We start from the raw sequence: 21,417 nt of genomic DNA, 5'->3' as shown, positions 1-21,417 counted from the left end.
ATTAGTCCCTAGTATATGGTACTTAGGTTTCCAGGGAATTTATCTATTTATTTATTTAGTTATGCGTTTTTATATAGCGCAGACTTTACCCGAAGGTGTTAGAAAGCTTTACAATAAAACCAGTTACATTACATAAGGACTTCACAGTACATGAATTACAAAACAGAAACTCTAAACTCACATCAAAATGGTAGTAAGTACACACGTCTACTACAAATACAAGTGGTTAGAGTTACATATATCCAAGTTGCAAATTCACTCAATATTACATTTTAAGAAAAGTTGAATCAATTCTGGTTGGACAAATATATATTACATATGTACAGAGCAGGAACTTATCATTATTGCTGTTTTTTTGCGGTGCTTATTTACCCAGGCCTTCGGGTGCTGTTGCACTCATGGGCGGTGATCTAAGGCCTGGAGGGATCCCCGAGCTGGCGACGGCCGTAGGGGTAGAAGGCCGGGTGGTGTTACGCAATTGCGGCATGCTAGAGCCTGGGGCTGTTCTTGAGCTCATCCTGGGTTCCAACTATGGGAAGAGGGGGTAGCTGGGCACAGTAGGGCATGAAGTCTCCATAGCCATTGTAGGGGAGTTTGTAGATAGAGGGAAGGTAGTCATTGGTTTGGTGCTGAGGGAGAGAGACTGGAGTAGTGGGAGCCGGCCAGTCTGCGGTGCGCCCTGAAGTGACACCCTGAGCGGAGTCGTCTTCCACAAAGAATCTAACTACTGCAGGTGTAATCAGGGTGGCCCTCACTATCAAAGGAAGGCTGCCAACTTAGTCCTGGTGCTAGGAGCTGTTGCCACGAGGTGTTGAGGGTGATGGAGCGGGGGGAGAGGGGCTGGCCGACGAATCCACAGGTACCGCCACAGCAGCAGCAAAAGAAGAAGGCAGCAGCCCCCTAAAACTCACCGCGGTGGATAGAATAGGACAGTCCAAGTGCTCTGGGCAGGGCCAAATGTCGGAGCTCTAGCCACCTCCACTGTATATGTGGCAAGTCATGGAGGGGTCTCTCAGGTCTATGGGTCCCCCCAGGTATTCTGCTGGGAAGGGGACACCTCCCCTGCAAAAATTTACCCCTGTGGCCGCTGATGCAGTCAGGACAGCCTCCACAATCACAGTGGGGCTGCCTTCTTGGCTCTGTCGCGAGTGTAGGAGCCGGGATGATTCCCGGCGCCCATATTCTGTGTCTCACTCCTGGGAGTCTTTACACGCACCGCCGGTGTCTTTGATATATCGGCACAACTCTCTTGTGGAAGTGGGGAGGCGATGGTTGCTGAGTGAGGCCAAGGAGATCGCAGGCGGCAAGGAGCTTCATTGCTGCACGTCATTTGTCGTAACCCTGAACCGGATCTGTCAGCCTCCTAGCACGTTGGCTATTCTGTACACCATCCTCTTTTATGCACTTCACCTGTTCACCTGAGCAGGAAGGTGTGCAGACATTTCTAGTCTCTCTCCTCCTCCTGGGGGTGGAATGGAGGTCTGATGTGCTGTCCCTGAGGGTCTGAACATGAACATAACTGCACTGACAGAGGACCCTTCCTTGTCTGCAGCAGGATAGCTGCATTATGTATTGTACCACCCATGGGAGTCCACTTAAACTATGACTACAGGCTTGCCATTTCAGCCTGTTTAAGATGGTGCTTGCACCTCTCATGACAGATATAAGTTTTCTTATATCTGAGGCCACTGCACTATAAGTCACCGCTATGGTAGGCTCTTCAGTCGTGAGGGCAGTGTGCTTGTTATAAGTGTGAGGATACCCCTGCATGAGCAGGACACCCCTACAAACCCCAAAGTCAATTCTTCAGGCTTTGTAAGTGTGGTCAGCCATTTTAAGACATATAGTTGCCCTCAGCCATTGCGCAATGTTTAACTGCACCGAACCAGGTCATGTTTGATATCGAACATGTTAGAATGATACCCCAACACCGATTCTGGTGTTGGAGGTATTATCCCATGTACTGGAGAGCTTTTTGTGAGAGCCCTATGTATTTCCATTTACAGCCCTTCTGGGTCTGCCAGCAAGCTAGTGCTGCCGCCCACCACAGACAACTGCATCTTGTTGTCTTTCAAGCCTGTTTCAGCTACCAAGGCTTGTTGGTGAGCCTGCCAGACACCGACCACCTGAAAACTGACATCCGATGTGGGACAGCTCGTGTACGGCTCCTGGTCTTCCACAACATCACCTGGTCCCCCCAGCTGCAGCAAGAAGGTCCTTGTCAACTCCTCCGAACTTCCTGCCAAGGGTGGGCAGTGTGCTTCCGTGCCTCCTGGTCACCTTCAAGTGGCATAAACTATGTCCCCTCTGCTTGCAGGTTCTCCTCCTCAAGAATCCACCCTTGAATTCCACCGGACATCTTCACAGACTTCTCCAGAGGCCTTTCTTCCCAAGTCACCCATTGTCGTCTACAAGGAGTTCCAATGTCACTTCATCCATATGCACCCGGCTTCTCTGGTACAAGTAACCTAGTTCCTAGGGCATCCACAGGTGGGGTGGCTCTCCAAACTTCTATCCTCCAAAGGGTTTCATCTGGGTCCTCTGGGAAGGGTCTTTTCTGTAATACTGCAACCGCGACTTCTCCATTGACTTCCATTGAACACCCGGTTGTGTTTCCACTCTGCACACAGCCTCCTTAAGGTTCCAGGGTGCTTACCATGGGTGGTACCTGCTTCTCCAAGCTCTTCTAAGTCCTTTGGTCCAAGTCATGTTCTCCTTTGTAGTTCGCATTCCACTTATTTAGTGTATGGTTAGGCCTCCCCTGGAGACAAGTGTATATTTGTGCTACTAACCTGATTTATTTGAAGTATTCTTATGTGTATTGTTGAGATCTCCGGATAGGAGATCTACCAAGTGATAGTGATTGTGTTATGTTAATAAATAGACCTATTTTTCATAAACACTGTGTGGTTCTTTTTCATCTAATCTACACTCTTGATTAAATTTGGTACAACAAACTGCTTTACGCTTTACACTCCTTCAAGATAAGCCTTAAGGGTGCTCTCCCCAACCTCCCCTTAGAGAGCCTTTAAGGTTATTAAAGACCACTAAAATTACCATTAGGTTTGCCTGGATTAGTGCACGGTGTATCTCTACTTTAAGTGTGCACCATGTACTAAGAGGATGTAGGTGTGTGTTCTTCTTGCTGTTCCACCTTTTAACTAAAGGAGAGGGCCAAAACACTTGAAAGCATGGCAGGAGTACTTGCATCCCTTCCCACCATTGGTGACTAGCATCTACCTGTAAATGAGTGATCAGGAGGTTTGAGGCAGGGAAAGCTAGTGGAGAAGACTGCTTGAAGAAACCAGGAAGATCCTCCAGTATGATGGAACTCATAATAAAAAATCATAGTAGAGACTGTTGTACCCTCTCTCCTCAGTACAGTCGTACAAACAGAAAGAAATTGTATATAATAACCTTGGAGTGTTTCAGGAGGTCACAATCAAAGAGTTCTTGTATGGCATATTCAGATGATGTTTCACTGAGTAGTGAAAGTACCATTAGTGCTACATGCAAAGGTATTAGGCACTCATAGGTTGAACATCCAGTGTGAAAACAAAATGTAAAAGAAAAGCCCTCCTTGCACATTGTCACCAAGGGCTCCAGGCATGTTGCAGCATGTCAGGATCTCAGGCACTCCAAGTGCTGCGAGAAACAATGCCAAAACGAAAATAAGTGCTCAAGGCGCGTGTACAATTTACCAGAATGTCAAGCGCTCTATGCGCTACAAGAAACAATGCCAAAATGAAAATAGGCGCTCCAGTATTGGGTAAGCTTCCTTCATGTGTATGAACTATACTCAGCCGTGCACCAGCGCAAGTCAAGGCAAAGTACTGGTGCTCGGCAGCCCTTACTGGGCCAGAGTAGGTGCTCGGAATACCAGCAGTGAGCATGCATGCGTCTTCACCAGGCTGCTGTGTCTGAAGACAGGAAACACTGAGCAGACTGCTCAAGACACTGGTTCAGGGACACACCAGTTGCGGATGGACTCTCAATATGAAGCAGCGCCGGGATGGATGACACGGGTTTACATGTAGTGTGACTTGGAAGTCCAACCTGAGCTGTGTGTTTCTCAAGTGATATGTGAAGTGAGTGCTAGACCGCTAACCTTACAGCGAAAGAGCTGTGGTCCTGTTCATGTCCATGTGACCTAACAGGGAGACACACTCACACGCATTCATATTTCCTTGTACCCTTGGGGATCGGTGGACCAAAATGCTGGTTGATGCCAGAACCACGACAAATTCAGTCGCAAGCTGGTCATAGAAATGGGATGGTAGTGTACACCAAATCACTGTATTGCACTGCACAAACATAAGTCTTGATTCTTACTGCTGATCACCAATGTAAGAAATTGGAGTATTGGTTGACTGGATATGAAGCAGTAACTGCAACCCTTGTTAGGGTACGGCACAAGCAACCCCAAATTAACCTGTACTCAACCCCTTGGTAGTTTGGTACCGAGCAGTCAGGCTTAAATTAGAGGCAATATGTAAAGTATTCAAACAGTAAAGCACTGTAAACACCAAGCACAAAAAAAATCCCACATCAAGTTAGAAAAAAAGACCTTTCTTTAATAAATAAACATCTAGTCAGTAGAACCGAAGATGTTTAATTTTAAAGATTAAGTAAAAAAGCTTCATGAAGCACAATGCACCAACTGTGGACATCTGGTCACGCTGGACCGGCTCAAAGTCACAAGTTCAGGCCGACTGCAATTGAGTGCGGGCCAGCTACAGGGGCCCAGTTAGGTACCTTTTAAATCCTATTTTGCGGTGTGTTGTGTGAATCTGCATCAAAGATGCGTAGTGTAGCCGAAGCGATGAGTCGGTTTCAAGGTGCAGAGAGCTGCGAAGCGGAGGCCTGCATCCATGTCGAGACTGCCATTGGTGAGGGATGTGAGGGTCTGCACTGAGGGTGCATCACACAGTCAGGGCAATGTGGTGCTTCCAAAGAGCTACGATGCTGGTCTTTGTGATGGGTCCAATCCACGCAGCAGTGGTGATGCATCACTTCTGCTTTGGTTTGCGCAGAGTATCAGAGGAGATGCGTCGGTTCCGCTGGATCCACAGAGGCTGACGAGCACCTTAAGACCAGTTCCAAGGGTCCAGAACTGACTGGGGTTGCACCACTTGGCAGGGTAGACTCGCAGAGCCCAGGTGCAGATGCAAGGTTGTTGGAAGCATGTTATGTCCCGGAGGCTTCAGATCAGGAGGCCAGTCAAGTAGGCCTTGGACTCACTCTGGGTTCTGTGTTCAAGAGATGCAGGTCCAGTCATCACCCATGCAAGAGGGCAGCAGGACAGCAATTCCTTCAGAGCAGCAGTCCAGCAGATTAGCCGTTCTTCTTCCTGGCAGAGTATTCCCAGGTCCAGAAATGTGTGGAAGAGTTGGTGTATAAAGTCTAGTATTTATTCTCAGCTGCGCCTTTGAAGTGGGGGAGAAGCTTCCACAAGTTTCCCTTTGAAGTACCCAGGCATCCTGCCTTCCCTGCCCTGGCTCCAGACTAATAACGGGGGGTATGCAGCCCTCTGTCTGGAGGTAGGACACATCTTATTCAGGTGTAGGTAGGGCTGTGCCCAGGTCCTTCCTTCTATCCTGCCAGTGATGGTCTATCCAGGCACACCTAAGCTCCCTAATGTGTGTGGCTGTCTATGAGGAATGCACAAAGCTTAACTGTCAGCTACAACCAAACAGGTGAGGTGACCAGAGACAGGCTAGAGGCACTAAATGGCTAAGGCAGAAAAATAGCAACTGTCTAAAAGTGGAAATTTCTGAATTGCAATTTAAAATCTGACTTCACTATAACTTGGGAATTGAAATTGTGATTCCTCAGACACCAAACATGAACTGGTGTTCTACTCCCATTTGGAAATGGCACTTATAAAATGCAACTTCTATGTTATCCTATGGAAGAGATAGGTCTTGCAGTAGTGAAAAATGAATTTAAGAGTTTTTCACTACTAGGATATGTAAAACTTAAAAGTACATGCCCTACCTTTTACATACCGTGCCCTCAGAGGTGTCCAAGGCCTATCCTGGGGGTGACTTATATGTATAAAAATTGAATGTTTGGGACTTACAAAAAAGGTTTATTTGCCAACTCAACATGGCAGTTAAAAACTGCAAACACAGGCTGCAAGGTCAGGCCTGAGACATGTTTTAACTGGCTACTTAAGGGGGTGACACAATCAGTGCTGCTGGCCCACTAGTAGCATTTAATTTACATGCCCTGGGCATGTGTAGCGCCACTTTACTAGGGAGGTATAAGTAAATTAAATATGACAATTGGATATAAGCCAATGTTAGCATGTTTAGTGGAGAGAGCACAAGTACTTTAGCATTGGTTAGCAGTGGTAAGGTGTACAGAGTCCTAAGGCCAGCAAAAACGAAGTCACTAAAAATGGATGGAGGAAGAATGCAAAATGTTTGGGAGAGATCACCCTAAGGCTGACAGGTCTAACAATAATGATTTTGAGCATATGTCTTAAAGAATAAATGTGCGCTTTTCAAGTTAAATATTTAATAGCTCTATTTTGATTTTACCAGCAATGTGTTTATACTTACAATAGTTTTATGTGGCATTAAATGGTGCACATTCTTGTAACTGTCTCTGACTTTTCACTACTCTAGTGCAAACGCAGATTATAGGATCTTAGCTCATAAAAATCCAAATGTTTACTGCCTGGCACAAGCACCATTAGGATTTTAGTGGGTTTCTAATGTGTTATCTCCTGATATCATTAAATTCTGGGCAATTACACATTTTATATGTCTGTAGCAGATTCCATAATTGAGTGAGTCAATTTTTCAGCTTTTTTAATTATGTTCTTTCTATTTGCAGAGGAATGCAAAGTGATCCATGAAAGTTTGATTAAAAGGGATGCATTCAAGGTGAGCCCAAATGATCCAAAAAACAATGATGAAAAACAGCAGAAGATTGAAAACATAGAAGAAGAACATACCAATTTCACATTATCCTGGATTCATCTTATTCGCTATTATAATAACTTGAGAAGGTTGATCAGCAGGTTTAATTTAGCAAGTATGCCCTTGTGTTATTTTTCCTTTCTTTTTCATTAAGACAACTCAGATTTATGTTTGTGGATGATTTGCACCACACTAATAACAACTCGTTTTTATATAACACTTCTAACTGCACTTCTGACATTTCTAAGCTATCAGTTGATACTAACAAGCGATGTAATAGTGACAGTTTACCGACCATGGAAAGATCAAAACCAGACTCTGGATTCAAACTTGTGACTTTAGATCATTGCAGATTTCAGGAACAAGCATTTTCTCATAGGACGTTCTTGTTGCATAATGACATCATTGTACTCTGTTGTGCCTGGCTGCTGGCTGCTGTATCTTCCCCTTTTGGATTCAGTATTTCGAGACACCTTTGCATATATTGACGATGTTTAAATATGCTTTGAGTCCCTTCTTGAAGTTAATTTTAGGTATTTTGAAGACTGCTTTAGTTGTCTGCCTGAGCTTTTGTCACAAAGGCAAACAACACATTGAATTGGATATAAGGTCAGCTGCCTCACCCATTGGTTGATCGTCTCCTTTCAGATATTGCTTGTTGACAATGTGATTCACATTTTGGACCAATCCACAGGAGTATTTCCTCTACATGGTCTGTGGATATTTCATTGGTGCACTGGGTGTATCAGTCTGCATATGTAGTGCTTCTCATGGAATGCATGAACTATTAAGTAACCATACATCGAAAGCTAAGGTCCCTGTCAAGATTATAATTTATGTTTGAGGAAAGTATGACAGCAGTGTTTCCCACCACAAACCTCGCCAACACCTCCGCTCTGTGCCCTACTAAGTACAAAGAGATAATAGCTTTCTTTCATCTTTGTGAAGACATACTTGATCTCACTGTGTATGTCCAATGGAGATCTCTGCATTCTAGTAATCAGGAACTCCTGTCAGTGCCTATGATCAAAAGGGCAAGAGGTGGATGCCCCTTCTTGTTTACCTTGTATCCATGATTTAGAACTCCCTTCCACCCTCCCTGAGAATCAGCAAGCGGAACTATGTTTCAGAAAAGCTTTAAAAACATACCTTTTCTGCAGAGTGGATTTCTGTCAATGGGTTCATTGTGGTAGTCCTGGGTGCAGATGAACGTGCATGGCTCAACAGCAGGGCTGGCCTCTGAGGGTTCAAAGCAGGCTCCAGGCAGCAAAGCAGTCCTTCCAGGTACAGCAGCAGTCTGTGAGAGTGCACAGCAAGCCAAAGCTGTAGGCAGTCCTCTTAGACTCCTTCCGCAGGTCCAGTAGTGAACTGAAGAGTGGGTCAGAAGGTTCTATTTTTACACCCAGGTGCCCTCCTGCTGGAATTTGAGAGAGGCTTCCTGAAAGGTTCTTTGAAGTGCATGGAAGTTCCTGACTCCCCCGCCCTGGATCCAAACTGGGTGCAGTGATAATGTAGGATTGTTAAATCCTTTGTGTGAAGGCAGAGCATAGGCTAATCAGGTATAAGACGGAAGGTGCTCAGATCCGCCCCCCCCCCATCCTGCGTGCAGAAGGCCCATTCAGGTACATCAAATCCCTCTATCGTGTGTCTGTCTGTGAGGAGTTCACAAAGTTCAACTGTCAGTTACATTAAGTCACTTGACCCAGGCCAGGCTACAGGCACAAAGGGGCTACGTGTAGGGAAATTAAACTTTGTAAATGTGGCATTTTCAAAATTGTATTGAAAAAACTGACTTTACCATTAAAGAGGTTTTATCATTACAACTTCATAGGAACCAAACATGACAAATCTACCTATTCCCAATTATGAATTACAACGTATTAAATGGAATAAGGAATTCCCAATGCTATCCCATGGGAGGGGTAGGCCTCACAGAAGTTTTTCACTACCAGGACATGTAAACTTTTAAAGTACATGTCCAACTTTTAATTTCACAGCACCCAGCCCTATGGGCTACCTAAGGCCTACCTTAGGGGTGATTATATTTAATAAAAGGGGAGTTTAGGGCTTGGCAAAGGAGTCTAAATGGCAAGTCGACATGCAGTGTTACACTGCATTTAGGCTGCAATCACAGGCCTGGGACATGTTTTGGAGGGCTACTTAACAGGGTAGCACAGTAAGTGCTGTAGGCCCACTGTTATCATTTAATTTACAGGCCCTTGGTATATGATATACCACTCTACAAGGAACTTATACGTAAAAGTAAATTAAATATGCCAATTGGGTATATGCCAATCAAACCATGTTTAGGGGAGTGACCCCTGCACTTTAGCACTTGTTAGCAGTGGTTAAGTACACAGAGTTCTAAGGCCAACAAAAACGAAATCCAGAAAAAATTGGAGGTAAGTGAGTCTCTTTCGGATTCTCAGGCAGCTGCCCGGCAGGTCATTCAGTCGAGATTGGACACTGCAGACTCGGTCTCCCGGGTAATGGGTTCTTCAGTTGCTACGAGGAGACATGCCTGGCTTAAATCTTTAGGTTTTCCGCCAGATGTTCAGGCTACTCTGCTGGATCTGCCTTTCAATGGCTCAAGATTGTTGGGTACCAAATCGGACTCTGCCTTGCAGCGGTTTAAAGACAGTAGGGCTACTGCAAGATCTTTGGGCCTTCAGTCTCAGCCTAGGGGGTATGGCTACTAGAGGTATCAAGGTTTTGGAAAAGGGGCTTCCTTTCGAGGTCGTCAGCAGCCTAAGTAGCAACAACAACAAAATGCTCTGCACAGGTCGTACAGGGGAAAAAAAAGAGGCCGCCTACGAGGAGCCTCTCGGCAGCAGTCCTCCACCTCCTCCTCTTTTCCTGTCCCCCCCACTGGTACCACGGGAAAGCAGCTCTAGACCCCCCATCTGGAAGCATGTTGGTCCTGTAGGGGGTCGGGTGTCTCATTTTCTACAAGATTGGAAATTGGTTACCTCAGACCATTGGGTTTTGAATTTTGTGGAAAAAGGTATGCCCTCCATTTCCTAGAGTTTACACCTCCTTACCCTCCTCACCAGGATTGGTGTTCAGAGAACCATTTACTACTCTTACAACAGGAGGTTCTTGTCTTGTTGAAGAAAAGGGCGCTATAGGTGGTTCCAGAGCAGGAAAGGGGTCAGGGTTGTCACTCCCGTTTTTTCCCGATTCCCAAGAAGGATGGCCGATTGAGACCGATCCTGGACCTCAGGATTTTGAATTTTTACCTCGGACAGAAAAATTCAAAATGTTGACCTTGGCTCAGGTTCTTCTAGCACTGCAACAGGAATATTGGATGGTGTCGATCGATTTGCAGGATGCTAATTTTCATCTTCCCATCCTGAAGTCGCATCGGAAGTATCTCCAGTTTATGGCGGGGTCGCAACACTACCAGTTTGCGGTCCTTCCGTTCAGTCTCACTTCTGCGCCACAGGTCTTCACAAAGGTGATGGCGGTGGTGGCACAACATCTCATATGGTCAGGGGTTCTTGTTTTCCCTTATCGGGATGACTGGCTGCCAAGTCTCCAGAGATGGTTTTGCGCCACTTGCATGCAACAATGCAATTGTTGTTCAACTTGAGTTTCTTGATAAATGTACCCAAATCTCACCTGGTGCCTTCTCAGCGCAGCCTGTTCATAGGGGCAGTACTGGACACTACTGTGTGTCGAGCATTTCCACCTCCGCAGAGGATTCTTGACATACAGGAGATGATTCCTTTGTTTCACGATAGAGCAGTTGTTCCAGTCCTGAAGGTCCTATGGTAGCTCGGTTTGTTTGCTTCCTGCATACTGTTGGTCAACCATGCACGCTGGCACACGAGGGCACTCCAGTGGTGCCTCCACAGGCAGTAGTATCAACACAATGGAGATCTCAAGGAGAACATCAGAATCTCCAGAGACACTGCAGCAGAGCTGTCTTGATGGAGTGTGCAGGGCAACTTGTCTCAAGGAAAGCCCTTTCAGCCTCCTCCACCGGTGGCCACAGTGATCACGGATGAGTCCACTCTAGAGTGGGGTGCTCATCTGGAGGATCTGGAGGTCAAATGTCTTTAGTCTCCAGAGGAAAGGTTGCTTCACATCAACCTTTTGGAATTGCAGGTTATACGTTTGGCTCTCAAGGCCTTTCTTCCCTCCCGTCATGGTCAGTCGGTTCAGGTCCTGACAGACAACACTACCGCGATATGGTACATCAACAAACAGGGAGGTGTAGGGTCATATCGTCTCTGCAGAAAGGCTCTGCTACTATGGTCCTGGGAGCAGAGCCATCAGATTTGTGTAATGGCAAATCATCTGGCCGGTGTGCTAAATGTTTGTGTGGATAGTCTCAGTTCGCATCAATCGGCTGTTCACAAGTGGTGGCTTCATCCAGAAGTGGTCCTTCTCGTCTTCAGAATGTAGAGATTTCCTCGGTTGGACCCCTTTGCCACTCGTGAGAATGCACACTGCCCGTCGTTCTGCAGTAGCCAGTTTCCGATGTAGGGGGCGTTGGGGGACGCATTTCAGTTGGATTGGAGTTCGCAGCTCCTTTGCGCGTTTCACCCCATACCCTTGATTCTTTGGGTACTGAGGAAAATCCGCCAAGACCAGGCCCAAGTTATATTGAGCACTCCAGATTGGCCAAGAAGGGTGTGGTACACAGATCTACTTCATCTCTCATCGCAACCTCTGCTCCGTTTCCCTCTCAGGGCAGATCTCCTCTCGCTGTCGCAGGGGCAGGTTCTACACCCCCACCTCCAGAGGCTGCACCTTCATGTCTGGAGGTTGAATGGGGCAACCTGAGTTCTTTCTCTCTCCCACCGGATGTGGTGGATGTTATTTTATCATCCAGGAGACACTCCACCAAATCTATTTATTTCTCCAGGTGGTCCAAATTTGTGAAATGGTGTGGAGAGAGGTCCATTGATCCTCTGAAGGGCTGTTTGTCTGATGTGCTCTGTTTCTCTCTTTCCTTGGCTCAGCAGGGTTGTGCTGTAGCTACAGTTAAAGGATATTTGTCGGCTTTGTTGGCTTTCCTTTGTTTGCCAGACCGGCTGTCTTTGTTTAAATCTCCAGTTGTTATGAGGTTCATTAAGGGCCTGACCAATAAGTTTCCTCCCACTCTCTTCATTATGCCTCAGTGGGATTTGAATCTTGTTCTTACTTTTCTGATGGGTTCTCCATTTGAGCCTCTTCATAGTTGACCTTTGAGGCTTCTTTCTTTCAAGACGGTCTTTTTAATCGCTATTACCTCGACCAGGAGGGTAAGTGAGCCTCAGGCTCTTAGTTCTAAACCTCCATTCTTGACCATTCATGCAGAAAAGATGGTTCGCAGGACCATGGCTGCTTTTCTGCCTAAGGTGGTTATTCCTTTCCATTTAGGACTGTCTATTACTTTACCTTCCTTCTATCCTCTCCCTTCCAAGGAGGAGGAGAGACTTCATCACCTGGACCCTAAGATGGCGGTCAGTTTTTACCTGGACAGGGCCAGGGAACTAAGGCTGGATGATCAGCTTTTCATGGCCTACATTGGTTGGATGAAAGGAAAAGCTGTTCACAACCGTACACTCTCCAGGTGGATCATCAGATTTGCTATGCCCTGTCCAAGAAGGAGCCGCCTGAAGGTATTCAAGCTCATTTCACCAGAGCTAAGTCTTCTTCTTCTGCTTTGGCTAGAGGTGTTCCTGATTGTGGATTCCTCACTGACCCACCCAGCTCCCCGTTGTCCTCCTGCTTTTACCAAAAAAGTTATACCTGTTTGACATGGTTGTTTTTAATATGTCATTTTCATGCTTACAGTTTGCTGCTAGGAAGTGCTTTGCTTTTTTGGCTTTTCCTTTCTGTTTAAATATATATACCATGTGTTTTTCTATATATATTATGTATACTGTGTATACCAGTGGAAATGATGTCGGTCCGCCCGTTTGCCTCGAGGGCACGAAAAAAATGGGTGGAACTGACGTCAGCACGCCGACGAGGTCTTCTTACGGCTCCAGTGACGTCATTCTGAGTTGCGTGCGGAGCCATGCTATTATGATGTCCTTGTCGACGTGGGAGAGCTAGGAAAATAATTTCCGTGGAATGCTGGCGCAGGGTAATTCAAAAGGTGAGGAATCCACAGGCAGATACTGTATCCACCAGAAAAAGCTTTACCAAAGGTAAGTAACTTGTTCATCTGTCAATCTCTAAATCATTCCCTTTTTTTATTTGGGTTTCTTGAGTACATTATATTGTGAGAAACAATATCGGTAATCATTATTGCCAAAATATGTAATATATATAATCCATGTCGAAATAATTTAATTTATTTACCATTTGCCTTCATGAGATGTTATTTTATTACCATGCCTCCATTTTTTTAAATGGCAGTTTGTTGCAATTCCAGTGTTTGACCATGTGTAATATTTAACTTACTCCAAGGGTAAGCTGGAATTACTACTGTTTTGACACTTTTAGATCTGTAGAAACTTTAGAAATGTAGCTTATCTTATTCTTTTGTGAAAGTGTTTTTGTATTACCATGCCGCACCGTAAACCGCTTCTTAGCCCCTCCCTTATAATAGTAGAAAATCTAAATTTTTCCAATGCTCCCCCTAATCTTTCCTACATTTAGCACTAAAACACAGACTTATGGGTGGAAGACCTTTGCCTCATTGGTGAAGATCTCCACACAGAAAAGATAGGACAGGTTGAGGTCTCTGGCCATAGGTTTGTGTACTGTTCTGTAGTACACAAGTATTACTAATGGAGTGCTACTTTATGTACTAGAAAATACAATGTGTGAATTGAGCCCAAAGTGCCCAAAGTCTCTCCCAAATTGCGTTGAAATGCCCAAATTGTCAGTTACAGACATTGGTCATAACTCAGATGATTTTTAAACACATTCTCTACAAACATTTGCATTAAGCTAATACTCAGAAAAAAATCAGCTAACAGGGATTGCCATGCCAATCACCAATGCAAGGGCGACTCCTCCTCAGGAGCAGAGGAGCGTCGCCCCACCTGCTGCGAGCAGAGCAGGCAAACACAAATACATAAAATGGCATGTCAACGCCATTTTATTAATTTGCCACTGCACCGGCTTCTTCTGTGTCCTGTGCGAGGGTGAGGGCGGGGCTGAATCCTGCAAATGCAGGATGACAACACTGGTCTGGAGCATGCATGTAGGACAGGACGGCCATTCTTGCGACAACTAGCCCAACATGCACACTGTAGACTGCCACAGGCCCCCAGCCTCAAAATTAACACTGTGTGAACCAATTCCGGAGCTGCTTTCACATGAGAGCAGCTCCAGGATTGGTTGGAGTTGAGTTCCACAAGCAATAAGGAAGTTCTTTCTTTTTTCTGCTAGTGGAAAACAAAGAGAAGTGCCACACCAGTCGTGCTCTCTAATTTATTGTGAGTTGTGCCCCTTCGCACCCCATCATTTTTTATTTCAGCTAGCCACCACTGCAACAATGTGCAGACGTCACTGTTTGATGAGAACTTGATGGTTGCATATTATCATGTTTCTGATGGATACATCTGCCAGTGGATTCCTCACCTTGTGAATATCCCCTGCGCCAGCATTCCACGGAACTTTTCTTCCCCAGCATTCCACGTCGACGACGTCATAATACACCGGCTCCGCTCGCGACTCCGATCGACGTCACCGGAGCCATAAGAAGCCCACGTCGGCGTGATGACGTCAGTTCCCTTTTTTCCACGCCTTCGACGCGCAACGGTTTTTCTCCAGTGCTACTTTGTAGTTTGGTCGTGTATCTCTCTTTTATTCGACTATGTCTTCGACTAGGAAGTCGGGCTTTAAGCCCTGTAGGGAGTGTGGAGGCCTGATGTCGATTACGGATCCTCACCAGAATTGTTTATGGTGCCTTTCCTCGGAACATGATATGGAGGAGTGCGGATGCTGTAAAAGCATGAACCCGAAGGCACTCAAGGAAAGGAAGACCAAGCTCTTCATGAAGAAGATTGGTGAGGAAAAGAGAGGGAGGAAGAAGGAGAGATCGAAGAGGGAGTCATCGACTTCGAGGTCGTCGAGGTCGAAGAAACACCATAAAAAAAGTAAACATTCTAGACGTCGATCCTCGAAGTCCAAGAAATCGAAGTCGAGGTCGAGGTCGGCTTCGTCTCATCGACGTCGGAGCAAAGGTTTGTCTCCTTCTCCTTCGCCTTCAAGGTCTCCGGAAGGTTCTCCTTCGAGGAAGCAGACTCCGATTCAGTCTCCGTCGAGGTCTTCGGCTCCGTCTAAGACGTCGACTCCGGCTCGTGTGGAGTCGGATGCTTCTATGCATGAGGAGCAGGAAGAGCAGGAAGAGTCGGTTCCAGTACCTGAAGATTCTGAGGCTCCAGTGGAGGATACTGCGGAGCCGGTGCCGGAGGCCCCACAAGAGGTTCCTTTTCCTCAGTTCCCGGCCCCGGGTACGGATTCGGCTAATTTCTTAAATGCTATGTATGGCATTTTTAATAGGGCGGCCTACCCATCCGGAGCACCAGCTGGTCCCGTGGGTCCGATGGCCTTTACAATGGGGGTGCCACAGCAGTACGCTCAGGCCCCCTTTATACCCTTTATGCCGATGGCGCCTTCTTGGCAGTTTCAGGCGCCGCCTGTGGATTTGAATCGACCTTGGAAGGTTCGGCAGGCTTCGGAGCCTTCTTCGACGCCGAGACTGGCTCCATCGACGCCGAAGCCGACTCCATCGACGTCGAGGCTGACTCCATCTGCGCCGTGTCTGGTGCCGTCGACGCCGGTTCCTCTGGTTCCTCCGACGCCGCGTACGACGTCGCCGACATCGGTTCCCCGAATCCGGTCGTGGAGGGAAGCCCAGAGGGTGTTGGAGGAAAGAAGATATCGAGAGGTGGAAGAAGGTGAGGTGGATTCTACTTCTCCGGACGAATTTGAGGGCATTGAGGTTGCCAGTGGTCTGGATACGACCCCAGAGTGGGAACATGCATCTACCAGTTCTTCTCCACCTCATGAGTTGGCTCCCTATCACGTAGTGATAAAGAAAGCAGCGGAGCTTCTGGATTTACAGCTGCCTTCTGTTGAGTATAAATCCAACCTGCTCACAGAAGTGTTACATTCTCCGTCTTCGACATCGGAGCCCTTGTTGCCATTCAATGAGGCCAAATTGGAGCCGGTATTAGAGGTATGGAAGAAGCCCCTTTCATCTCCTGCAGTGTCTAGGCAGGTGGCTAGACGGTACAAAGTGGCACCTGGGGATCCTGACTTTTTATCCACTCATCCGTCCCCGGACAGTTTAGTTGTGCAGGCCTCATGCTCTAAGCACGCTTCTGGTGCCTTTCCTCAGACGCCTGCTGACAGGGAGTCTAAAAAGGCTGATCAGGCAGCCAAAAATACTTTTTCGACAGGAAGCATGGCGTTAAAATCGACTAATGCTACATGCCTGCTGGGGCGTTACGTACACGCTCTAATGGATTCCATTAAGTCCTTGGCTCCTAAGTTGCCTGAAGGGGATAAGTCATCCTTCATGGAGGTTGTAGCGGACACTCAGGCGGCTGCCAGGCAAGTTATCCAGTCGGGGTTGGATACAGCGGACTCCGTGGCAAGGATCATGGGGTCTTCTGTTGCTGTAAGAAGGCAGGCTTGGCTCCGTAACTCTGGTTTCTCAGCGGATGTTCAAGCTACGCTGGTCGATCTTCCATTTGATGGTCAGAAGCTGTTTGGGGAGAAAGCGGACTCTGCCCTTCAGCGTTTTAAGGACAGCCGATTGACTGCAAAATCCTTGGTCTTGCAAGTACCGGCAAGGGGTTCGACCTTTCGAAAATTTAGGGGCTTTGGGCGATCTTCTTTTTGCTCTTACCGGCAGCCCCAGCAGCAGCAGCAGCAACAGCAGCAGAATCCCCTCTATAAGTCTTATAGAGGGAGTCAAAGGGGTCGGAGAGGTTCTGGACGCAACCCCTCTTCTTCCTCCTCCTCTGCTCCCAATGAGGCTTCAGGGAAGCAGCCCTAGATCCCCCATCCCGGATCATGTAAGACCTGTGGGGGGTTGGGTGTCCTACTTTCTACGGGGTTGGAAATCGGTTACAACAGAACTTTGGGTTTTGAACCTCGTAGAGACTGGGTACGCCCTTCCCTTTCGGGAGTTTCCTCCCCCTTACCCTCCTTGCCAAGGTTATTGTTCGGAAGACCATCTGCTTCTCCTGCAGAAAGAAGTGCTAGCCTTGCTTCAGAAGGGTGCAATAGAGGTGGTTCCGGAGCAGGAAAGGGGTCAGGGATGCTACTCCTGGTATTTCCTGATTCCCAAAAAGGACGGCAGATTGAATTTTTACCTGAAACAGGAGAAGTTCAAGATGCTGACCCTTGCGCAGGTTCTTCAAGCGTTGCAGCAAGGAGACTGGATGGTGTCGCTCGACTTGCAGGACGCGTACTTCCATGTCCCAATCCTGAAGTCGCACAGGAAGTATCTCCGGTTTACGGTTGGGTCGCAACACTACCAGTTTGCGGTCCTCCCGTTTGGTCTTACTACCGCACCTCGGGTCTTCACAAAGGTGATGGCAGTGGTGGCTGCCCATCTCAGGAGGTCGGGTATTCCAGTTTTTCCCTACCTGGACGACTGGCTTCTGAAGGCAGAGTCCCCAGAGATGGTGCAGCGTCATTTGCAGGTGACAACTCAGCTGTTGTTCGACTTGGGTTTTTCGGTCAATGTGCCCAAATCTCACCTGGTGCCCTCTCAACACAACCTGTTCATAGGGGCAGTACTGGACACTACTGTGTGTCGAGCATTCCCTCCTCCTCAAAGGATTCTCGACATTCAGGAGTTGGTCCCTTTATTCCACAGTGGAGCGGTTGTTCCAGTTCTGAAGGTCCTTCGCCTGCTCGGTCTGCATTCTGTTGGTCAACCACGCACGCTGGCACATGAGGGCGCTCCAGTGGTGCCTCCGCAAGCAGTGGTTTCAGCACAACGGAGATCTCAGGGAGTCAATCAAGATCTCCAGAGAAGCTGCAGCGGATCTTTCATGGTGGGTCGCAGAGGGCAATCTGTCGCAAGGAAAGCCCTTCCATCTGCCTCCATCGGTGGCCACAGTGATAACGGATGCATCCACCCTAGGGTGGGGTGCTCATCTGGGGGATCTGGAGATCAAGGGTCTTTGGTCTCCAGAGGAAAGGTTGTTTCATATCAACCTTCTGGAATTGCGGGCGATTCGTTTGGCGCTCAAGGCCTTCCTCCCTTCCCTTCGCGGTCAGTCAATTCAAGTCCTGACAGACCACACGACCGCGATGTGGTATGTCAACAAACAGGGAGGAGTAGGGTCTCTTTGTCTGTGCAGAGAGGCCTTACGTCTATGGTCCTGGGTTCAGGACCATCGGATTTGTCTGATGGCAAATCATCTGGCCGGGGTGCTGAATGTACGTGCGGACAGTCTCATTCGGCAGTTCTCCGCCGACCACGAGTGGAGGCTCCATCCGGAGGTAGTTCGTTACGTCTTTCTGACGTGGGGGACTCCTCGGGTGGATCTGTTCGCCACTTTCGAGAACGCGCACTGCCCGTCATTCTGCAGTCTCCAGTATCCGATGCAGGGGGCGCTGGGGGACGCATTTCAGTTGAGTTGGGGCTCACGACTCCTTTACGCGTTTCCCCCCATACCCTTGATTCCTCGGGTTCTGAGGAAGATTCGCCAAGACCGGGCCCAAGTTATTTTGGTCGCCCCGGATTGGCCAAGAAGGGTGTGGTATACAGATCTTCTCCACCTCTCCTCGTGCCCTCCGCTCCGTCTCCCTCTGAGGGCAGACCTCCTCTCGCAGTCGGAGGGGCAGGTTCTACACCCCCACCTCCAGAGCTTACACCTTCATGCCTGGAGATTGAACGGGGCAACCTGAGTTCCTTCTCTCTCCCACCTGATGTGGTGGACGTTATTTTATCGGCCAGGCGACACTCCACCAAGTCCATTTACTCCTACAGGTGGTCTAAGTTTGTAAAGTGGTGTGGAGAGAGATCCATTGACCCTTTAAAGGTTCATCAAGGGCCTTACAAACGTGTTTCCTCCCACTCCATTTGTAATGCCTCAGTGGGACCTTAATCTTGTTTTAACCTTTCTAATGGGGTCCCCTTTTGAGCCTCTTCATACTTGTCCATTGAGGCTGTTATCATTTAAGGTGGTTTTTCTTGTGGCCATAGCCTCGGCAAGGAGGGTGAGTGAGCTTCAAGCTCTTAGTTCTAAACCCCCGTTTTTATCATTACATGCTGAAAGGATGGTTCTTAGGACCAGGGCTGCCTTCCTGCCAAAAGTTGTTACTCCTTTCCATTTGGGGCAGTCCATTACCCTCCCTGTTTTCTATCCACCCCCTCATCCTTCCAAAGAAGAGGAAAGACTCCATCGCCTTGACCCGAAGAGGGCTATGAGTTTTTATTTGGACAGGACCAAGGACTTTCGTATTGATGACCAGCTTTTTATTGGCTACGTTGGTCGTTCTAAAGGTAAAGCGGTGCACAAGCGCACGCTGTCAAGATGGATAATACTGACCATCAAGATCTGCTACGCCCTGGCTGGTAAGACTCCTCCTGAGGGTATTCGTGCTCACTCTACTAGGGCTAAGTCTTCAACATCTGCTCTGGCCCGGGGTGTTCCTGTGGCAGATATTTGTAAAGCCGCGACTTGGGCCTCCCTCCATACTTTCGCAAAGCATTATTGCTTGGACTCTGAGATGAGGAGGGAGGGCCACTTCGCGCGCTCGGTGTTACAGGACTTTCTGGTATAGGAAGGTGGACACCCTCCTCCGGGAGTGGGGACTGCTGTGGGAATCTATTCACAAGGTGAGGAATCCACTGGCAGATGTATCCATCAGAAGAACAAGTTACTTACCTTCGGTAACGCTTTTTCTGGTGGATACAGTATCTGCCTGTGGATTCCTCACTGACCCACCCGCCTCCCCGTTGTCCATCTTTCTATACCTAATGTCCTGTTAATAATGTTTCAATCCATTAATCTAATGTTGATATTTCAAGATGTATTAATACTGTCAGAGGCATTATGTCTTTCTTTTGCCTGTTTCTTTATTCTCCACACTGGGTGTGTTGCTTTGCATATTGTGTACTGTGTATACTGTGTATGTTTTTTTGCTGTCAGTCCGTCCATGTGCCTCGTAGGCACGGAAAAAAGGGGCGGAACTGACGTCATCACGCCGACGTGGGCTTCTTATGGCTCCGGTGACATCGATCGGAGTCGCGAGCGGAGCCGGTGTATTATGACGTCGCCCACGTCGACGTGGAATGCTGGGGAAGAAAAGTTCCGTGGAATGCTGGCGCAGGGGATATTCACAAGGTGAGGAATCCACAGGCAGATACTGTATCCACCAGAAAAAGCGTTACCGAAGGTAAGTAACTTGTTCTTCTGTCCTCACAACAAGCGTCAACACTTTTATTTGAAGTGCTTTGCCCAGACGTTTTAAGCTAGAATGTAAAATAATACATCCACTGCTATAGATAGCTAGATGTGCTGTTCTTTGGCTTTTATCACCCTATCTCTTGGAGATAGTACTTCATAATTATTTAAATTAGAGTGGACATGTCTGGCTTGTGAACATGGTACGCTTTCTTTGGAACCTACAGCACTCAGAAAAATCTAGGCATATTAATAGCTATTGCCTTTTACTGCAAAACATCGACCCACTGTGGTATTTGAGTACTGGGAAATGATGTGTTGAGTACCATACCTATTTATTTTATCGACTTCGATGCAGCTGATGGTTCAAACATTCCCAATATGGTGAAGACCTGTGATTCCATAGTTACACATTTTGGTAGCAGGCACCGTAGCATAATGAGATATTGTTGCAAATGTACTACTTACATATTAATTCCATCCTATGCATACTGTTTAGTTAAATTGTTGACATGTTGGGGCGGCTCCCCAGAACAAATATTCAATTCATATTGTCAAGTAGATAAAGACTTAATTGCTATATCATACAGTGAAGCATGCATGCTTTTCTTAATTTGCAGCTGTATTAAAAATGATAACGTATTGAAAACATTGCATTGACAAAGTTTTCTCTTCCTGCAGATGTATCAGAGACCAAATATGGAGCATTTCATCCGGACCACGTTCTGTGTACTTCCGTTTTCAATACTGGCCTCAGTCTGCGCATAACAGCAATGCATGTGTTTCTAAAAATGTTCATGAAGGCATATTTAGTCTGCTGTGTGGAGGAGCCCCCGAAAGAGCTGCTACTAAATTTTGAAAAGCCATTTACTACTCTCCCTCCAGTCTTGTCCCTGCTGTCTATCCCTTCTAAGGTAATTCCTATACATCTGGTAATAACGCAATGGATTATGCCATTGGTTTCACATATGAGATGATTTTATGATGTTAAACAAGCACAGCTTGCTTTGGTAAGTAGTTTAATTCATGGAGACAGATTACACGGTCCATGTAATCTCCCTTGTTAAATTTTCACCTTAAATTACAAGTTAAAATACTGGGAGGATTGATAACTCCATGGAAAGGTGAAGTTACCAGGGATTATGGCCCCCTAGCAATCA

At 47.1% G+C, this 21,417-nt stretch overlaps 1 protein-coding gene across 1 annotated transcript in view; it reads left to right on the top strand.

Moving 5' to 3' along the window:
* CFAP54 (cilia and flagella associated protein 54) overlaps positions 1 to 21,417 on the top strand; it is a 2,172,274-nt gene that overhangs the window by 1,851,173 nt on the left and 299,684 nt on the right. The window contains exons 63-64 of the mRNA XM_085653834.1: positions 6,844 to 7,044; positions 20,939 to 21,171. Coding sequence (XP_085509960.1) covers positions 6,844 to 7,044; positions 20,939 to 21,171 — 434 coding nt within the window. The remainder of the gene's footprint in view (positions 1 to 6,843; positions 7,045 to 20,938; positions 21,172 to 21,417) is intronic.

This window comes from Triturus cristatus, chromosome 4_1 (assembly GCF_964204655.1).
Source record: "Triturus cristatus chromosome 4_1, aTriCri1.1, whole genome shotgun sequence".
Taxonomy (NCBI): Eukaryota; Metazoa; Chordata; class Amphibia; order Caudata; family Salamandridae; genus Triturus; species Triturus cristatus.
Note: the sequence above shows the minus strand (reverse complement) of the source record. Positions and strands in the feature narration are given on the sequence as shown.